The sequence below is a fragment of the Typha angustifolia genome, chromosome 11 (assembly GCF_048772165.1).
Source record: "Typha angustifolia cultivar Huaian chromosome 11, ASM4877216v1, whole genome shotgun sequence".
NCBI lineage: Eukaryota > Viridiplantae > Streptophyta > Magnoliopsida > Poales > Typhaceae > Typha > Typha angustifolia.
This window is the reverse complement of record NC_133249.1, coordinates 7,236,541-7,254,183: the sequence shown is the minus strand read 5'-3', so window position 1 is coordinate 7,254,183 and position 17,643 is coordinate 7,236,541. Positions and strand designations below refer to the sequence as shown.

The 17,643-nt window shown below is 34.0% G+C and overlaps 1 protein-coding gene across 1 annotated transcript; it reads left to right on the top strand.

Annotated features, from left to right (window-relative positions):
- Positions 1–1,018: 1,018 nt before the first annotated feature.
- Positions 1,019–10,867, top strand: LOC140771514 (peroxisome biogenesis protein 3-1-like). The gene is made up of 7 exons (XM_073113116.1): positions 1,019–1,256; positions 1,338–1,499; positions 1,591–1,790; positions 1,975–2,105; positions 7,165–7,292; positions 7,627–7,866; positions 10,400–10,867. The coding sequence occupies exons 1-7, from the start codon at positions 1,243–1,245 to the stop codon at positions 10,662–10,664; spliced, it is 1,140 nt and encodes a 379-aa protein (XP_072969217.1). The 5' UTR covers positions 1,019–1,242; the 3' UTR covers positions 10,665–10,867.
- Positions 10,868–17,643: the final 6,776 nt, after the last annotated feature.

The following is a 17,643-nucleotide window of genomic DNA, read 5'->3' as shown; positions in this document are numbered from 1 at the left end:
TAGACATGATCTTTGTTGTTGGAAGATAAAGCACACAATTATCTATCTAATAGTTAAATTTTAGTCATTGGAACAAGTGAAATTAGAAAAACCTCAAATGAGGTGGATCTATGGGTGTTGTGAGATGATCTTTTTATATAGTCATTGGAGCAAAAGAAATTATATACGTTGAGATCCATATGATGAACAAGAAAAAAAAGAAGAAAACCTAATGTTCTCGATCCGAATATGACTCCTTTAACTATAAACATAACATAGATTAAGATCTTATTGCTATAACTATGCAGTAGGACTCTATCTCTTATCACCCTCTCCCAATCAATGCTGATCTCCGTTGGTCGGTCGACTATCTGAGATCATAATTTGAATTCGAACTAGTTTTTGGAATAAAGAATATGAATTTGAAATTTGAAAAAAGTATATATATATTTTGAAACTAAAATGCTCATGGGAGCATAAGATAGATAAACATATCGATTTTATACAAAATAATAAGGAGAAAATAAAGAAGTAATGCTCTGAGAATTCTCTCTTTTTTTTTTCAAAAACAAAAGGAACCATTTAGCATTTAATTTGTCAAAAAGGCAACTAATTTTGACACAGAGTTATTAATTGGCTACTTAAATTAAAAGGACATATAAAAAAAGAAAAACTTAAAAGGGCATCTGAGATTATTATTGATTTTATTAGGGACTCCGTTCCCAATTGATAAGTAGATAAGCAAATTCAATCATGTCGATCCTAGAAATCAACTCGTGTCGGGTCAATGCTGGTGCACAATTGATCGCAGATCATGAGATCAAGCTCGATAATTGTAGTACAACAACGGACCCGATGTAATCCGATTCGAACCTAAATCATTGAACCCGATTGGATCTGATCCACGAGCCATCTCAGGGTCAACACGTAGACTCACGTGACACCCACGAGCGAAAAGAATCCTCCCCCCACTCCCCTTCCACTCCTCTCTCTCTCTCTCTCTCTCTCTCTCTCTCTCTCTCTCTCTCTCTCTCCCCCCAGCTTTTCTACCTCGATTCTTGAGACCCAAATCCAATAGAGTCAAATCCCTCCCTCCTCCTCCTCCTCCAAGTTTCTTCTCCAAAACCCTCAAACTTCTCTTGGATATTTGGAGGATTCAACAGTTACTTTTACATTTCAAAATCCCTTACCTTGTCATCAGATTATGCATATTAGATATTGGCAATTATCCATGGCCTCCTAGTCTTGTTAACAAAAAAAGCCATGTTCTCGTTGAGGTAATCCTTGTCTCACGTAGTTTCGATTCAAACCCATTCTCCTTATTCATCTCTTTTGATACAATTTTGTCACATAAGCAGGGGCTTCTGGACTAGGCATAAGAGGAAGGTCTTGGTTGCTGCTGGAGTATGTGGAAGTGGGTATTTGATTTATAAGTTCTATGAGGCTCAGAGGAGGAGGTTATATCATATGGAGCAGCAATTGCAAGGGGAGAGAGAAATCGATGAGATTATTAAGGCCCAGTAAGGAATCGAGACATTATTTTGCTACCATCTTCTAAAGTTCTACTTTTTTCTTGAAATTTGATTTTGTCTTTGCTTTTATCTGTTGTAGATTGCAGGCCCACTTTGAGAACATACAAAGAATTTCTGATACAACCACGCTGCCTTATGCCGTGCACTATCTGCGATCACGAATATATGAGGAGTTGGATCTTTCTCATTTGACGGAGAAGCTAATGCAAGGGAAGGGTCAATCCAGTGCTCTTCCATCTAAGGAAAAGATTGAGCTTTGGGAAATGCTTAAAGTTCTAAGTTTGTAACCATACTCTAACTAAGATGCCCCTTAATTCTGTTCAATCTTGGTATCTTCACAGTTTATAGCATGATTGATAGAATCCAAGTTCTGTGTGGATTCTTTGGTGCCACTTTGGGTGGTAATAGAACATGGGTAGGATTAGATATTCTAAATTTGTTTATTGTGATCCTTTCCTCTCAGGTTTCACGAGATCAGCTTCTTCTCTGTGGTCTGTTACCATGCTTAGCTTATATGTCAGGGTTCAGGTCAACATCCTAGGAAGACATCTCTACCTAGACGCTGCTCGTGGTTCAGATGGCTCACCTGTACTGGTAATGCCTTTTCAGCTTTCATACGTTAAGGTCCATCAATATAAATGTGCTCGAATGCTAAATTAACATGGCTTTGAATAACATTCCCGTACCTTCTTCTTATAAAGTATACATGGAAGTTTTTACATGCTTTTGCCTTTCTATATGCAATTTCACGTATATGTGCTTTCATTTCCTTCAAAATAGAAACGCAAGTTGCACACACACACACACACACAAATATGTGTATTTATATGTTGTGTGCCCTTTGTATGTAGCTTGCTTGAGTGTTGTATTGACTGCATATATGTAAGTGCTTATCAAGTACTTGTGGTGAGACCGGTGACCTTGTATATATATATATATTGATTGTCCAATTTAAAATACATTGGAACTTTTAATTAAATCTTTACTTCTCATTAGTAGTTGAAAGCATGATTTTGTTAGTCAATCTTCAATAGATCATTGCTGTTGAAGTTGGAGACCACCTCAGAACAATCTTTTGTTTTTCCTGCAATCACTTTATATTTAATTCTAAAGATGATTGCATATTTTGGATTTAATTAAATCCAGCCAATTGGTTTATTTCTTTCTACATATGGATAATGTGATAATATCCATTTTTCATAGATTGATTTGAATATGAAGTGTGGACTTTATTTAACTGAAACAAATGATGTAATAAATGTTTTGGGGGTTGTTACTTTTTGCATGAACAGTACTGAGTACTTCTTGCAGGTATTTTTTTCTACTCTTTGTTTCTTTTTTTCCTTTCTTGATATTATTTATGAAACAATCTTAGTATTAGCCTATTAGGGCCTAAACCAACAAGGTCTTTTTGGAGTCTTTTATTGGGTGATGATTACAGAGATCATTGTTGTCATCTTCTTCCTCTCTTAGTTCCTTGTTCTTCATTTTCTCCTGGAACCACTTTTTCTTTGTTAATTTCTGTTAGATTCTCTGCTGAAATAAAGGTTTTCTTATGTCTCTTGTTTTCTTTACCAATAGAAGAAAAATATTCTTTTAAGACATTTTTGAGTTATTGTCTTCCCTAAATATTAGAGTAACATCAGATTGGTATAAAAGCTCTCTGATTCACCTGTTCAAGTGAGTGAACAAATAGTGGGATAAACAATTGAGATGACTTGAAGAATAATTGGAGAATTGGACAAAAATCGGTATCTTGAAAGGGCACATTACAGACCTCCAAGCCTTTAACCTGCAACATGAACAGAGGTTCAATTTCAGAGTGAATGTTTCTGCAGAAAAAAACATTCCTTATCAAGTCCCTAGAAGGAAGAGGTACAAACTTCATATTTCTAGTTATAAGTGGATCCAAGAAACATACGAATTGCAATGGATCGATTGGTCTTAGTCTCAGTCCTTCAGTCACAACCTTCCTTGAATCTAATAAACAAAACCAAATTTTTCTTGAATCCATTTGGAGGAGGAGAGGAAGATTGCTTTGTTCCTAGAACCATCACTTAAAACTATAATAACCTTGATCTAGAGAGTAAGTGACTAAGTTGATGTGCGTAATGACAATAATATGAGAATGGAGATATGCATATGACCTCGTTAATGTGCAATATAAAGTTGAAACAACAAGGGGTTATGAACGATATGTTGTAGAGTAGATTTCTCCAATTGATTAGGATCAATAATTGTTTCATTAATTTCACAAATCATAATTTCATCAGAAATAAGACAGCTTTTGATTATGTAGAGATATTATCGGGTATTGTAAAGAGTAGATTTCTTTTTACCTAGATACCATGACTGCACATTCTGAGGTGATAGAGGTTGAGAGTGTGACTTACTATAGGTATGCACACTTGATGAACTTACCAAGTTGCCATTCAAGTTGAAGGAAAATTTCATAGGATGACAACAACAAAAGGGACCTGCGGCTAGGCTTTTGGTGGCGTCACACATGTGCCAATTGGCAACAACAAGGAAATCCTTGTGCCTTATCATCTCACTAAATGATACCCTCTTAAAGAATTCTTCTAGTATAGATCTAAAAGCTGCAGGATCTTGTGCCATGCAATATCTACCAGTGATATATATTGCTATAGTTTAAGTATCAGTGCCAGTCTAAAACATGAATTCCTTGAGTATAAATATAAAAGTTAGCATACACATTGGGGTAACAGAGTTAGAGTTAACTAAGCAGTTGCACGTTGATTAGTTTAATTATTGCTTACCGAGTACCTTTCCAACTTATTGGACAGAGTTCTGTAATGCTTCCTATGTTGAAGGGAATAGTCAGATGAGGCTTGTGATACAAAACAAAGTTTACAGAGCAGTGAACTGAGTTTGGACAAATTTCCACTTACCATCAAACAAAAATGGGTGGTTATGTAGATCTCCTATTAAGGGCTTTCAACAAGATTCAATAGTTAATGATCTTTAATTTATTGGAACTTAAGTTGCATGCAAATTCTTAGTCAAATCTAGCTGGAATAGAGGCTTTCATCTCTTTCTAATGTGTAATGGTCACATTTGTTGTGATGGCATTATTCATATCAGAACATGCCTAACAGACTGTTATCATCTGACTAAGGAGCACTAGTAGGCCCATCATGTGCCCCATATTGTAATCATCTTAGCAACTGACCCTAATGTGGCTCTTGGATACTATCAAGCCATTCTTTGTCATGCTACTTATATATAGAGAACAATGTGTGTCAATAAGGTGAATTAACAGATAAATAGATCGTACCAATCTACCATAAGGGGCAACCATTGTCTCAAATGCCCATTAAGCATGCAGGGATCCTAGTCCATTCACAAGGTAGAAAAGGTAGTCTCAATAAATATAACACATTCAGCAAAGTTAATAGATAAGAGAAAGAATAAATAAATAAAAGAGAGGTGGATGGAAGGTACTTGCTTGGGTTATTGGCCAGCCTCTATGTATGCTGTCTTCATGTTTATGCAAAACAACGTCCTCACTTGGCTTGCAATGTATTAGGCTAGTCAACAATGTGTCTACGATGTCGATTCCTACTTGTCCAATATAGTATAGCAAACTTGATGTATGTGTTTGGCGATGATGTGAAAGAGGGAGCATGGATAAACCAAGGTCATAGTTAGGTTGAACAACATGTAGATGAATAGGTAGACATCCTAGCATTGGGTAGGGAAAGTGAGAAAAATGGGGGGGAGCGGAAGAGAGAATGATGATAGGGTTTAGAAATCTTGAAGATAGTAATTTCCCTATATATATATATTAACCATGGATTCTAGAATCAGCCAATCCCGAGTCAAATCGGCCAATCCGGATTGGGATTAGCCATAACCAATTTCGATCAGATCGATTTGGCCAGTTTTGGTCGGTATTAGCCGATTTTGTCCAATCTCGGCCATATCAGTTAAATCGGCCAAAACTCAACCGTATCGGCTAAAATTAATTTTTTCTAAGATTCAGGTTGAATTTAAAATATATTTAACCTAGGAGACATTAATAATTGATGTTATTAATTGCTTATTTTTAAATTTTCAATTTGTACTCTCTCTATCTCTCATATACACTCTTCTTTCACTATCACACTTCACTGAGTTTATTTGGCGGTCATTCTGGTGAGCCCTTCTGGCTAGTCCACTACTTGAACTAGGATAATTTTTTTTTTCTTTCTTTCTTACCCATTTTTTAAATTCTCTTTTCTAATTGCTATAGAACAACAATAAAGAGAGATATCTCTCTTCATGTTATTCTGCAGTAATAATTTACGAGTATAAAAATTTGTTTAATTCAAGTCAAAAGTTATTATAGTTTTGAGTGGGTTTTTTCTTTAGTTTTTAAAATTTATATGTGACTAATTTTAATTTCTTATTTTTCTTATATTTTTTAGATATTTTTAGAAATTTTTCTGCATTTTAAATAATATTTAGAATTTATATAATTAAAAATAGTTTGATTTGATATGGGCGGCCGATATGACCAATATTGCCGATATGGCCGATACTCGTTTTTTTTTTTATAACGGCTAATCCCAATCCCAATCCCAATCCCAATACAGAGTTTTGAAACCTTGATATTAAAATTATGCAGATGAGAAGAGAGTCATACACATAATCATATATATGTTGATATATTACAATACCTTGATTTATGTAAATAAATTATAAACACACACACACACACACACACACACATATATATATATATATATTTATATATACATATTTGTACATATCTATTAGTTGTATCTGTTAGTGATACATATTTGTTAAAACTTAAAAATGCTTATGATATTCAGGGTGGTCAAGCCACCAAATATAGCAAATGCGGATATAGTCCAAGTAAAGTACATTAGCATTTTGAATATTCTATCTGTAATAAACCAATCCTTAGGTAAAATATCTATAATAAGGAGAATCATGTTTTCTCAAATCCTATCAATAAATGTGATCATATTATAATCACATAATTACTCAAGTAAAGCAACAAGTTAGTTGATGATCACTAACAAAATACTAATCATGGAAAAGTGAAAAACATAATATTGATAGATATATCAACAATATGACTTAGACTTATCATATGCATAAGCCGGTGCATAGATATGCAGTCCATATAAGGGGCACATATGCATCGTGGCCCATGTCCATTGCTACATATGAGGGTCCATTTACCTGATGCCACTGCCTATGTGGCTGCTTCTATATATATATATATATCAGATCATATGTTGCAGAACAATTGTGTAGCACACATAAGCAACAGACAAGGGACTACTGCAATACTCTTTAGTAAGGAAGGTTGCCAGCGATTAAGAAACACACACATAGACAAACATAAACAAACTTATCAACTAACTGAAGTTTCTGCAGAATGGTTTGGTATGGTACTTTGCAAACAACATTTATTTGTACTTATAGACATTTGTGTGTTACATATATTCTAAAACACTGGAAAATTTCTATTCACTATGGTGATTAATGGATAAATCTAATGGCATAATTGATCAGCAATTACCACTTTCTTGTGAACCTCACTGTTGATCTTTGTTTCTATTTACTTCAGAGAATACATGTTTTGGGTCATTGAAGTTGCTCTTATTGATCATTGTAGGGCGAATCAGACTCATTTAGCAAACATGGCCAGCAAGATTTTCTGGCAACTGCTGATTACCTCTCCACCTATGGCATCAATAAATTAATCACGAACATGCAGAGTGCTTCTACGGCAGTTCTGAAAGAGTATGCATTTCATTACAACCATCTTTAAGCTTTCTCTAACGCTCAGTTGTATAGTTGATATGCCTCTGCAGTTTAAGAACATATCTAATAATTAATGCCTGCCATATTCTGCGTTCAACCATGGTACACAAACTTATAACTTGATTCATTTGCTCTAGTCTATTTCAATGGGCTCAATTTAATTAGTTAAGTATCTGCTCATTCTGTCTGCATTGTTGGAACTTATCATTGACAACTTAGTTTAGGATAATGGCATTCTTGGTTTGCATCTAAATGAAAGTTTATTTTTCATTCCACAATGAACAATTTGAATGAAATTTGACGTCATATGCAGAAAACGGCTGAAGGATCCTTTCAGCATGGAACAACTCCATGAAACAATCATGGAAATATTGGAGTTGTTCATGACAATTGGTGAACCAAACTACTGGATGAGTTATTTAGTACCTGAAAATGCTACTGCATATAGACAGCTGATGGTCATGTCTACTGATGGTTCTGATGACTCTTCATTTTTAATGGATGTGAGCAAGCTTGAGCAGCTAATTTCTGAGACTCGTGCAGTGCTGTCAAGGTATTGATGTGCTGTTCATTGATTTTCATCTGTAGAGTTCTGTACCCGTTTCCATTTTTTTTATGTGATTCTTTGCTTATAAAACCTCATACAGAATTTTGTCATAGAAATTCTTTTGATTTTGCATATCAACCAAAAGTCTGATGAAGCATCCTAAGATTATTGTTTTCTTGTCTAGAAATTGAAAGTTGAAACCTTTATGTGATTATTTGCTTGTAAAAGCTCATACAAAATTTTGTCATAGAAATTCTTTTGATTTGGCATATCAACCCAAAGTCTGATGAAACATCCTAGGATTATTTTTTTTCTTGTTTAGAAATTGGAAGTTGAAACCTGTCTTCTTGATGATTGGTCTAGATTGAGAAGAAAGGACCTTGAGTGGGAGAAATTAGTACACTGAATTATTATTTGAGTTATTGGAAAATTTACTGCACCAAGTAGGCGGCACTAAATAGGGGTAGAATTGTTGAAAATATCGAATAGAGAAGAAAGACATTGGGAGATGTTGGAAGAGAGATGGGGTTCACCAGAAGGAAATATGTGAGAGAATTAAAGATGAGGTGGACTTTTTCAATCAGGGCATAGAATAGAAGTGCAAAAGGAAGTGTTAGTTTTCTTGGGATTGTTGGCAAGAAACGTTAGAAGAACCTGAGGTGTCTTGGTGTATGGAGCAGGATCACTGAGAAAGCTCCTATAATAGTTCTTTGGTATAGTTTATATACTAGAAGATATGATCATGCATTGGATTGTGATGGCAAATCTTTGAAGGACATACAAGGGCCAGAGGAAGGTCTACTTTTCTTTATTTTTTCAGAATCTTCATTGAAAGAAGCAAGAAAGGCTAGGTTGGACTCACAGGAGTTTGTGATGTCAAAATAATGAAGGGATGGATTTATGGAGAAAGTTAATTTCTGCAAGTTAATAGAGAGGGGATGATAAATAAGATTGCAAATAACTATTTCTTTGTGGAGAACCTGGTGGAACTTCTTTCCGGAAGTTCTGTCAGTGGAATTTGTTTCTCTGAGGGGGCCTTGGCAGGAGTAGGTACAGTTTGCATGAAATCAAATTATTTTCCACTATAATGTTAACATAGATGTACTTGTGCTCAATTAGGTTTAAATTTTGGTTTATATGAATGGAATCGATAAGTTGATTGTGAAGAAGTTCAGAACATGAAGAGGGAAGATCATTTGTTAATCGAAGAAAACTGTATGATACCATCTCAAATAAATATATGCAACTTGATCTATGAGGTGAGCAATACATTTTATGTTTACCCTCAACAGGAGAGAATGAAAATGGAAAAGATGAACCATATAATATTATATGAATCGGATAAGAGGAATTGGATTGCGGATAATAGAACAAGATGGGAGAATACTATACAAGTTATAAGAAAATGAATAGAAGTGATACTTTTTAACAGCTAAAGAAGTAAATTGAGAGTGGGAAGAGAGTAGACAAAGGTTGGAAATATGAAAATGGAAAGAGGAAGAAAAAGCTCTTCATGAAAGAGGGAAGATAATAGTAAAGTTTTAGAGGAAGAATAGAGAAAGCTGATGCATAACTGTCAGAGGTGGAGCTTTTAATCACTCAGCTCTTCTATGTATCAGGCTTCTAACTAACCAAGTGTTATCTTGGCTCTTCTCGACACTTTCACAGAACGTCTGACTCCCTACTTGAGGCACTTTTGAATAAATAACTCTTCATTGGTGCCTGTGTGATCTTCTGATGGAATATGCTATGAAATTAAAGAATTCTGAGCTCGTGCTTGACTCAAGCTAGCCAGTGATTCCTCAGCTTGAGCTCCACTTAATCTATTATCGAGCTTGGCTCATCGAGCTCAAAGTAGCCTTCAAAATGCTGGTGGTGAACATGATGAACAAAAAGGATAGTGAAAAGGTGAGGATGGTAGAGGCTGATCCATTATGATGGAAGGTGGCAAATATGACTGACTCGATCTATTATAAAGCTTGGCTGATTGGCTCATCGAGCTCGAAGTAGCCTTAAAAATGAGGATGGTAAACATTATGGACAAAAAGTCTCGATGAAGGAGGATTTAATTGCTGAAAAGTGAATTGATAATGTTGGACTAAAAAGAGAAATTGCTCCAAAGTGACAATAAAGATGGGGTTGAAGGTAGCAAGTAGCAACCTGATCTAGCTCAGATGCCAGGAAACCAAAATTGTATGAGGTGTCTAAATATGTCATCTCTAGTTCTTTAGGTGGAAAAGTGCTATGCGTGTCCAATCAGAGTAGGCGAAAGAGCTTGTGATAATGTGTGAATTCAGGAAAATTATGAAGCCTGGGAAAGACTACATATGCTAGATATATACAATTGATTACATATTTACGACTTGCATAAGATTTTTCTTTTTTAATTTTACCTACCAAAATTGCTGCCAGCATTTTTGCAGCTCATAATATTTCCACAAATTCATAATTTGTCAAGTAATTTCTTTTTTCCCCTATGCTGCTGCATAAATATAATTTTCCTCCGATGATTGTAAACTTTTGCTGTTTTTTCTTGTAGCCCTGATTTTGGAAATGTTGTGGAGATATCATTGAAGAAAGTGGTGGATATTCTGGTAGAGACCATGAGTGCTCAATTTGGAGGGTCAGGGTCTAGTCCTCCCTCAGGAATACCCTTAGCCAAACTCTTGCCACAAGTTGCACAATTGAGTCTGGCACTGCTCGAGGAGCCCAGCAGCAATAAATTCATCCAGACTATCCAAAGTCTGCCCGAGGTTGAACTATTTTACACTCTTCTTTATGCAAACATGCCTCTAGAACCCTGAGAGTTTTTATAGGGCGAAAATGGAAAATGTAATTGATGGTTTAGCTAGATGGATTATAATTTTTGATAGGATGCTGATATTGTTAGCAGAAATCAACACAAGATGTGAAATACCCAGCAATCTGGGAAAAATAATGGTAGATAGGATATTGGTCAGAATTCTACCTATGTTACATTATATATGTTATTCTTTTTAAAACTTTATTGGTTGTGTTTTATACAACTGTACTGTAATTTCTGCATATTTTTTAGCTTTATTTTGCACTCGAACTCTTCAGAAGCTGGCTCCTTTGCTTATCCTTCAATTTGTGAACTTGATTTGAGCATCTCTATCTGTACTCCTTTTATGCTGCCTAAGAAAAGCAAACCTTCTGCAAGGAAATCTTCTCTTTTCTAGTAATATGCATTTTGCTCGATCACCCTAGCTGTTTCAATTCTGAATTATTACTATTAGCTCTTCATCCTCTTTCTCTCTTTGGATCCATATTGTGTCATCTTTGCCACGTTTTATAAAGTGCTTTTGATTTCTAAAATGTTATAGTTTGTTCTCTGGATGCTCTCTGTGCTGTTCTATAGGGTTTGTTCCAGCCAGTGGTTTGTGAATTGCTTTATGCCTTTTATCAAAGAAGTTGTTTCATGACTTTCTTGAGGTGTATATCCTTAACTACTAGGTCGGGGTCGGAGAGTCCGATTGGGTTCTGGCTACTCTTTCCTTTCTGGCTGATGACTGGCGGCTGACGGCTTAACCTCTGTTTCGGTTTCTCCATCTTTCGATCTCTATCTCAAGGTTAACGGAAAAGAAACACTCTCCTTTGGATCTAACAGAGAAGAAAGAAAAAGAAGAAGAAAATTACCACTTCTTAGACCTTAGTAGATGTGCATAGAGAGGCTAACAAAACTGTCAATATGTTAATCAACTAATTATATTGTAAGATTATTAACTAATTATATAGCTAGTAGGAATCCTAGCGAGAGAGATGTCACCAAATGTAATCTGTTGTAGTTATAAATTGTTAAGCTTTTGGTCATTTTTGGAGCCACGAATTTAACCTTTTCTTTCAAATAAGAAGAAAAGAGAGGAGATAATATATTAACTCTTGTTATCATTTATAGGTTGTTTTTCTCCTTTACCCCCACTGGGTTGCACTATAGACAACATTAAAAGGTGTCCCTATCTTGAGATAATATATTAACTCTTGTTATTATTACTACTTTTATTTCTACTTTTGTGAAGCTTTATAGATATAAAACAAAAGCAACAATCAGGTTACCAAACAAAAATAAATTAATTACATCAAACTATAGCCCATTTTGACATACCTTATTATCATGATATGTCTTAGAACATCCTATCTTTTGATGTTATTATTTTATACCTTATTATCATTGAGATATTTATCATACTCCTACAAATACTAAAAATCCAGTTAGTTTTGCTTAACTATCTATAACTTATAGTAAAATGTATATGAGTTATTATAACTATAAATACAAAATGAAGGTAACAGACTTGAATAAATCTTTTAGGTTGAAATAAAAATAAAGAGAGAACTAAATTTAAGTCCAACTAGAAATATTTTAGATTATTTTATTTTTATTTTAAAAATAATAAAATATCATGTATTCGATTAGGTGTTGCTATGATAATATTAACTGAATATTTTTAAGACAGTAAAACCAAATTGCAAGAGTGGAATTTATGATAAGATGTAAACAATGATAAAAGCAAAAAAGAAATTATTATTTTTTATATTTGTTGTTACTTTGAATCAATGCTAATAAAATCAAATCAAATAACTATTTTACTATCAACTTTTCTCTATTCTTTTTATTTAAAATTAATCACATCACATTTTTTTAAATAAAAAATAGCAAAACAAACATTTCAAAAGTTTTATATGATTTTCTCTATAAAGTTAGGCTTTAAAATCCAAGTGTAATTATTCTGAAAAACAATAGCAAGAAGAAGAATCTTGTAAAATAAAAATAAAAAAGTAGAAATACTCTAAAATTATAACAATTGGAAAGCTTAGAAGCAGCAAGATGAGTTGATGTCAACAATTATTGGAATCTTTCATGTCTAGATCTCACTTCATCAAAGCTATTTCCTTCTATTTTTTTCTTTTGGAGATACTTCTTTACATAGGAAGTTATAAAAGAAGTGCAAATTAACTACTTCTTAAGTCTATCAATAGCAAATTAACTATGATAGAAAAATGCAGAGCTCCCTTCAAATCAAACAAGGTTCATGAAGTGCTAATGAGGCTCCTGAGTTATGCAAACCATAAGCCTATCCCAAGAAGAATCTCAATCTCTATTGAGCAGTAAAAATGGAATAGGTCAATGGAATCCATAACCAAGCAGCTCAATCCACCCTTCTAAGATCCCCTTTGGACATCAAGGAGCTCAACTTCCAAAAGAATCTCTCAAGCAAAAAATATAATATAAATATATCATCTAAATTCCAAAGGAATAAGTTAAACAAATCTGAAAAATAAATAACCACATATCCACCAACAACATAGAGAAGGGGAGTTGCAAGGATATCTCATCTAAGAGCAAGCATAAGAGAGGTTGAGAGCATGAGATTTGTTCGGTCCAATGAATTGTCTCTTCTCCTATCCTGCCTGTATCTATCAATCACTGTGCATGGCATTAAAAATAAAAAATAGATAATATCGACCTCTTGGAAATGTGAATCAACGTTTCATTTGCTGAGTTAATGCAAGTTATATAATTTTTATATTAACAAAACTTAGTGTTTTAAATCGGTAATTTGTAATAAAAAGTCCTTTAGTTTTCTAATAGAGAGAAATAGGCTCCTCCATTTATCGAATTATAAATTTAGATATTTTTTTACTAATTTATCTTTTTAATCTTGATGCACATATTGTTAAAAATTAGAGTGTACTTTTTGTATAGGTGATATATATAAATTACATAAGTGATGTGGGATATTTTTTTTTAAATTTTGATGTGCACATCGTTGAAAACTACAGTATATATTTTATATATGCGATGCATATATATTACATAGGTGATGCGTGACATTTTTTTTTAAAATTAGAGTGTACCTTTTGTTCAATCCAATGAATTGTCTCTTCTCCTACCCTGCCTGTATCTATCAATCACTGTGCATGGCATTAAAAATAAAAAATAGATAATATCGACCTCTTGGAAATGTGAATCAACGTTTCATTTGCTGAGTTAATGCAAGTTCTATAATTTTTATATTAACAAAACTTAGTGTTTTAAATCGGTAATTTGCAATAAAAAGTCCTTTAGTTTTCTAATAGAGAGAAATAGGCTCCTCCATTTATCGAATTATAAATTTAGATATTTTTTTACTAATTTATACTAATTTATCTTTTTAATCTCGATGGACAAATTGTTAAAAATTAGAACGTACTTTTTGCATAAACGATATGTATAAATTACATAGGTGATGTAAAAATATTGATGTGCACATAGTTAAAAACTGCAACATACATTTTGCATATGCGATGCATATATATTACATATGTGATGCGTGACGCTTTTTTTAAAATTAGAGCATACTTTTTATATAGGCGATGTGTATAAATTATATACGTGATGCATGATTTTTTTTTGGAATCTCGATACATATTTTTTTAAAAATTAGAACGTACATTTTACATAGTCAATGCTTATAATATAAGTGATGCATGTCGTAGGACATGATAGACTTTTTGAAATTTGTTAGAGCAAAATCAATAAAAAAGCTTGAAATTATAATTTGATAAATAGGGGGCCTATTTCTGCCAATTAAAAAACAGAAGGGCTTTTTGCTGCAAATTGCCCATTTTAAACAGAGGGGATTGTATTTTTTTTTTATTCATGGTGATATATATATAATTAAACCTATGAGAGCTAACATCAATAAAATAATAAGGTTAAATATATTTGGGTGATTTTCAATAAAAATAAATATTAAAAATAATAAGCTTTTACACTCCATTCTAGTTTGATAAGTATTCTTACTCTTTTTAGTATAGTAAGTCTAACGATAGATGGAATAGAAATTGAAGCTTTGCTAGGGAAGCTTCTATTTAATTATAAATGCTCGCAAATCGATGTTGTAGTCAAAGGTGATCCCCACTATTGATAGGATACAACTAGCCTTAAGGACAACCTTTATAATTATCGAGATTAGATTTTGCGCTTTCTCAATGTGATTTCAGGGAGTCCGATGACTATATTTGCCCTTATCGACAAAAGCCTCCTCCAAAGTTTTGCTTGCATGCAATGAAAAGGCAACACCCTTGCCTAGACAAGCAGGGTCAATTAACACGCCATATGTGATATCATCATTGGTCAACACATTCAGCTTCTTTGATGTGACAAGTCAATTTTCACTATTAGAGTCTTCTAGTGAATGGAGAGGTCTGATGGGTGACAGGGCCTCTCTCATCATAGAGAAGTGTCGGTGTCTTGGCCTCAGCCTCCCTTCACTATCATTGTTGGTGTCTTCGCCTCAGCCTCCCTTCATTACCATCGTCGGTGGTCTTTAGCAAGCCTTGGATAGCTCCCAAATTAGCGAATTGTAGTTTCAGAAGATCCATAAGTTTACTGTTAATATGCTCTAGCTGGTCCATTTTGACCTTTATTTTCAAAGATCCACACTTTGCACATTCTGCTTGGTCATGGCCTATACGGCCGCAAAAGAGGCAATGCCAAGGAAGCCTCTCATACTTGATGCCAATGTCTAGGGTGGAGTCATTTAGCAAGGAGACTGTGAGCGAGCTAATCAACAGTTTAGTGATATCCACCTTGATTTGTAAGATTTGGTGTTTTGCAATTAGCTGATGGCACAACATTGTCATTATCGTATTATCATATCATTATAATAAATCTACACCATTGCGCCGAGTCGAGGGCGTTAGAGGTTGCTGGGATACCTATTCGCTCAGCAAGCTTCCTTGATGTTTGTTTTTGAAGGGTACTCCATGGGCAAACTATGGAACTAGACCCAAAACTCACTGTAGGTAAAACTCCAACTTTCTACCGACGTTTCTAGTCTAAAGTGGTTGAGGACAAAAAGGTCTCTATTAGAAGATCAAGGCGAGCATAGCTAGACCTGCCACTTATCAGTTTCCTCATCAAAAGCCAACATAAAATATTTTTTTTTAGCTCAATGAACTCCAGAGACCCTACCCTGTTCTAAGCTTTTTGCAAGAGCACTTTTCAATCCTATCGCCACTTATCACTTCTTTTCTTAAAAGCCAACATGAAAACACTTTTTATAGCTTCAATGAACTCCGGGGACTTGTCGGGTTCCAAGCTTTTCGCAAGAATACTTTTCATTCCAAAAACACTAAACTTCCAATCCTTGACGACCTTGCTGATAAGGCAAAGCTCTGGGTTACTCGTAGGGACTATATTATCCTCCTGGAGAGGGATAACCTCTTTCATGTTTTCGCATGAGAGGAGAGCTACAAATTGCTTCAGAAGCAGCTCCTTGTTGGCCGACATTGGGAGAGGTGAAGCAAGTCTATTAAATGGATGGGTGGAGGAAATTGAAGGAGAAAGAGGGTACCAAGAACAAGTACTTCTAGTCTTTAGGAAGGGTGGGGTGGCGCTTGCCGGCCAAACCTCATATAAGGTGGGAAACCCTAGTAGAGCTAGGAGAGAGATGCATAATCCTTAAACATACCTTAGGAGACTGATTGTTATAAAAGAAACAATGGTTAGTTAATAATAGAATAGAATAGAATAGAATAGAAAGAGAAATAGTGATAAAAATAAAGAGAAAACTGAATTGATGGCGACAAGACAAAGGTAGAGGAACGATTGTAATAAGTAGATTATAAATGGCAAGACGCAGATAATCTGGACCTACGGAGATCAGCAAGAATTTTCAATTGAAAGCTAGATGTGGACTTGTTGGAAAACCTTATGAGGATGCGTGTATATTTTTATCCAGTTCGAATCCAGCATTAGATTTTGTGGGGGGACTGCTACTGGCTTTGACCGGTCAACTTTGGCTCCTCGATTTGCAACCGATCAAGTAATCAAGCTTAATTGTATCAGGTTTGAATTAGGCTTGGAATGAAATATACTTGTTTTTTACTTTTAAGTGGTTTCATTTAGGCTCAAGCTCGAGCTCGCAAAATCCCACCAAAAATATTTTTGAAAGTTTTTGGTACCTTTTATGTCAAATTTGGATGAGACAAATATGATCCTTTCATATTGTTTTCAAACCACTAAGGCCTCATATTATTTCTATATATGTTGTTCTTTTTAATAAATAGATACTTAGGAAGGAACCATATATTCCATAAATACATATGATTACTATACATTGGTCCTTTGCTTCCATTTTCAGAGATATTAATTTGTTGCAAATAGGTAAAACTATCAAGAAAGTTATTAGAGCAATTGAAATTTTAGCAGGAGTAATTTTTTTCTTTTAATTAGAGGGTCATCGAGTTGATTATATTAGTGTAAAACTCCACTTACTTTTACTAACTATACAATATGTGATGCATTCTGATCTAAAATTTGGGAGGTGATTATAGAGATATTTGTACAAATGCAAGATACGAAAGAGTTGGGTTCTTGTTGGGTTTCTGTCACCTTCTTAATGCCAGAGAAAATAAAGAGAGCTTTTCTATATGCCACTGAAAACTTTCAAAATATTATAACTACTTTTATATTTCTTAAAATATTAAAGTTATCATCAAAATCTTTTTAACTTTTTAGAATTACTGGTTAGTTTTTAACAGAATATTCTTAACAGTTTATGATTAAAGTTAGCAATTACATATAAATGACTAAAACACCTTTTTAAGTTTAGAACATGAAATATTTATCAATAATTTTTTCTCATATAAAAGAAAAATAGATATAACATTTGATAGTTTTTAAACTATTTTAAGTACAATATACAAACATAAAATAGTTTTCTTTAAATCTATGTTATGCTTTAATCATGATTAATTAAATTTAACTAATATAAT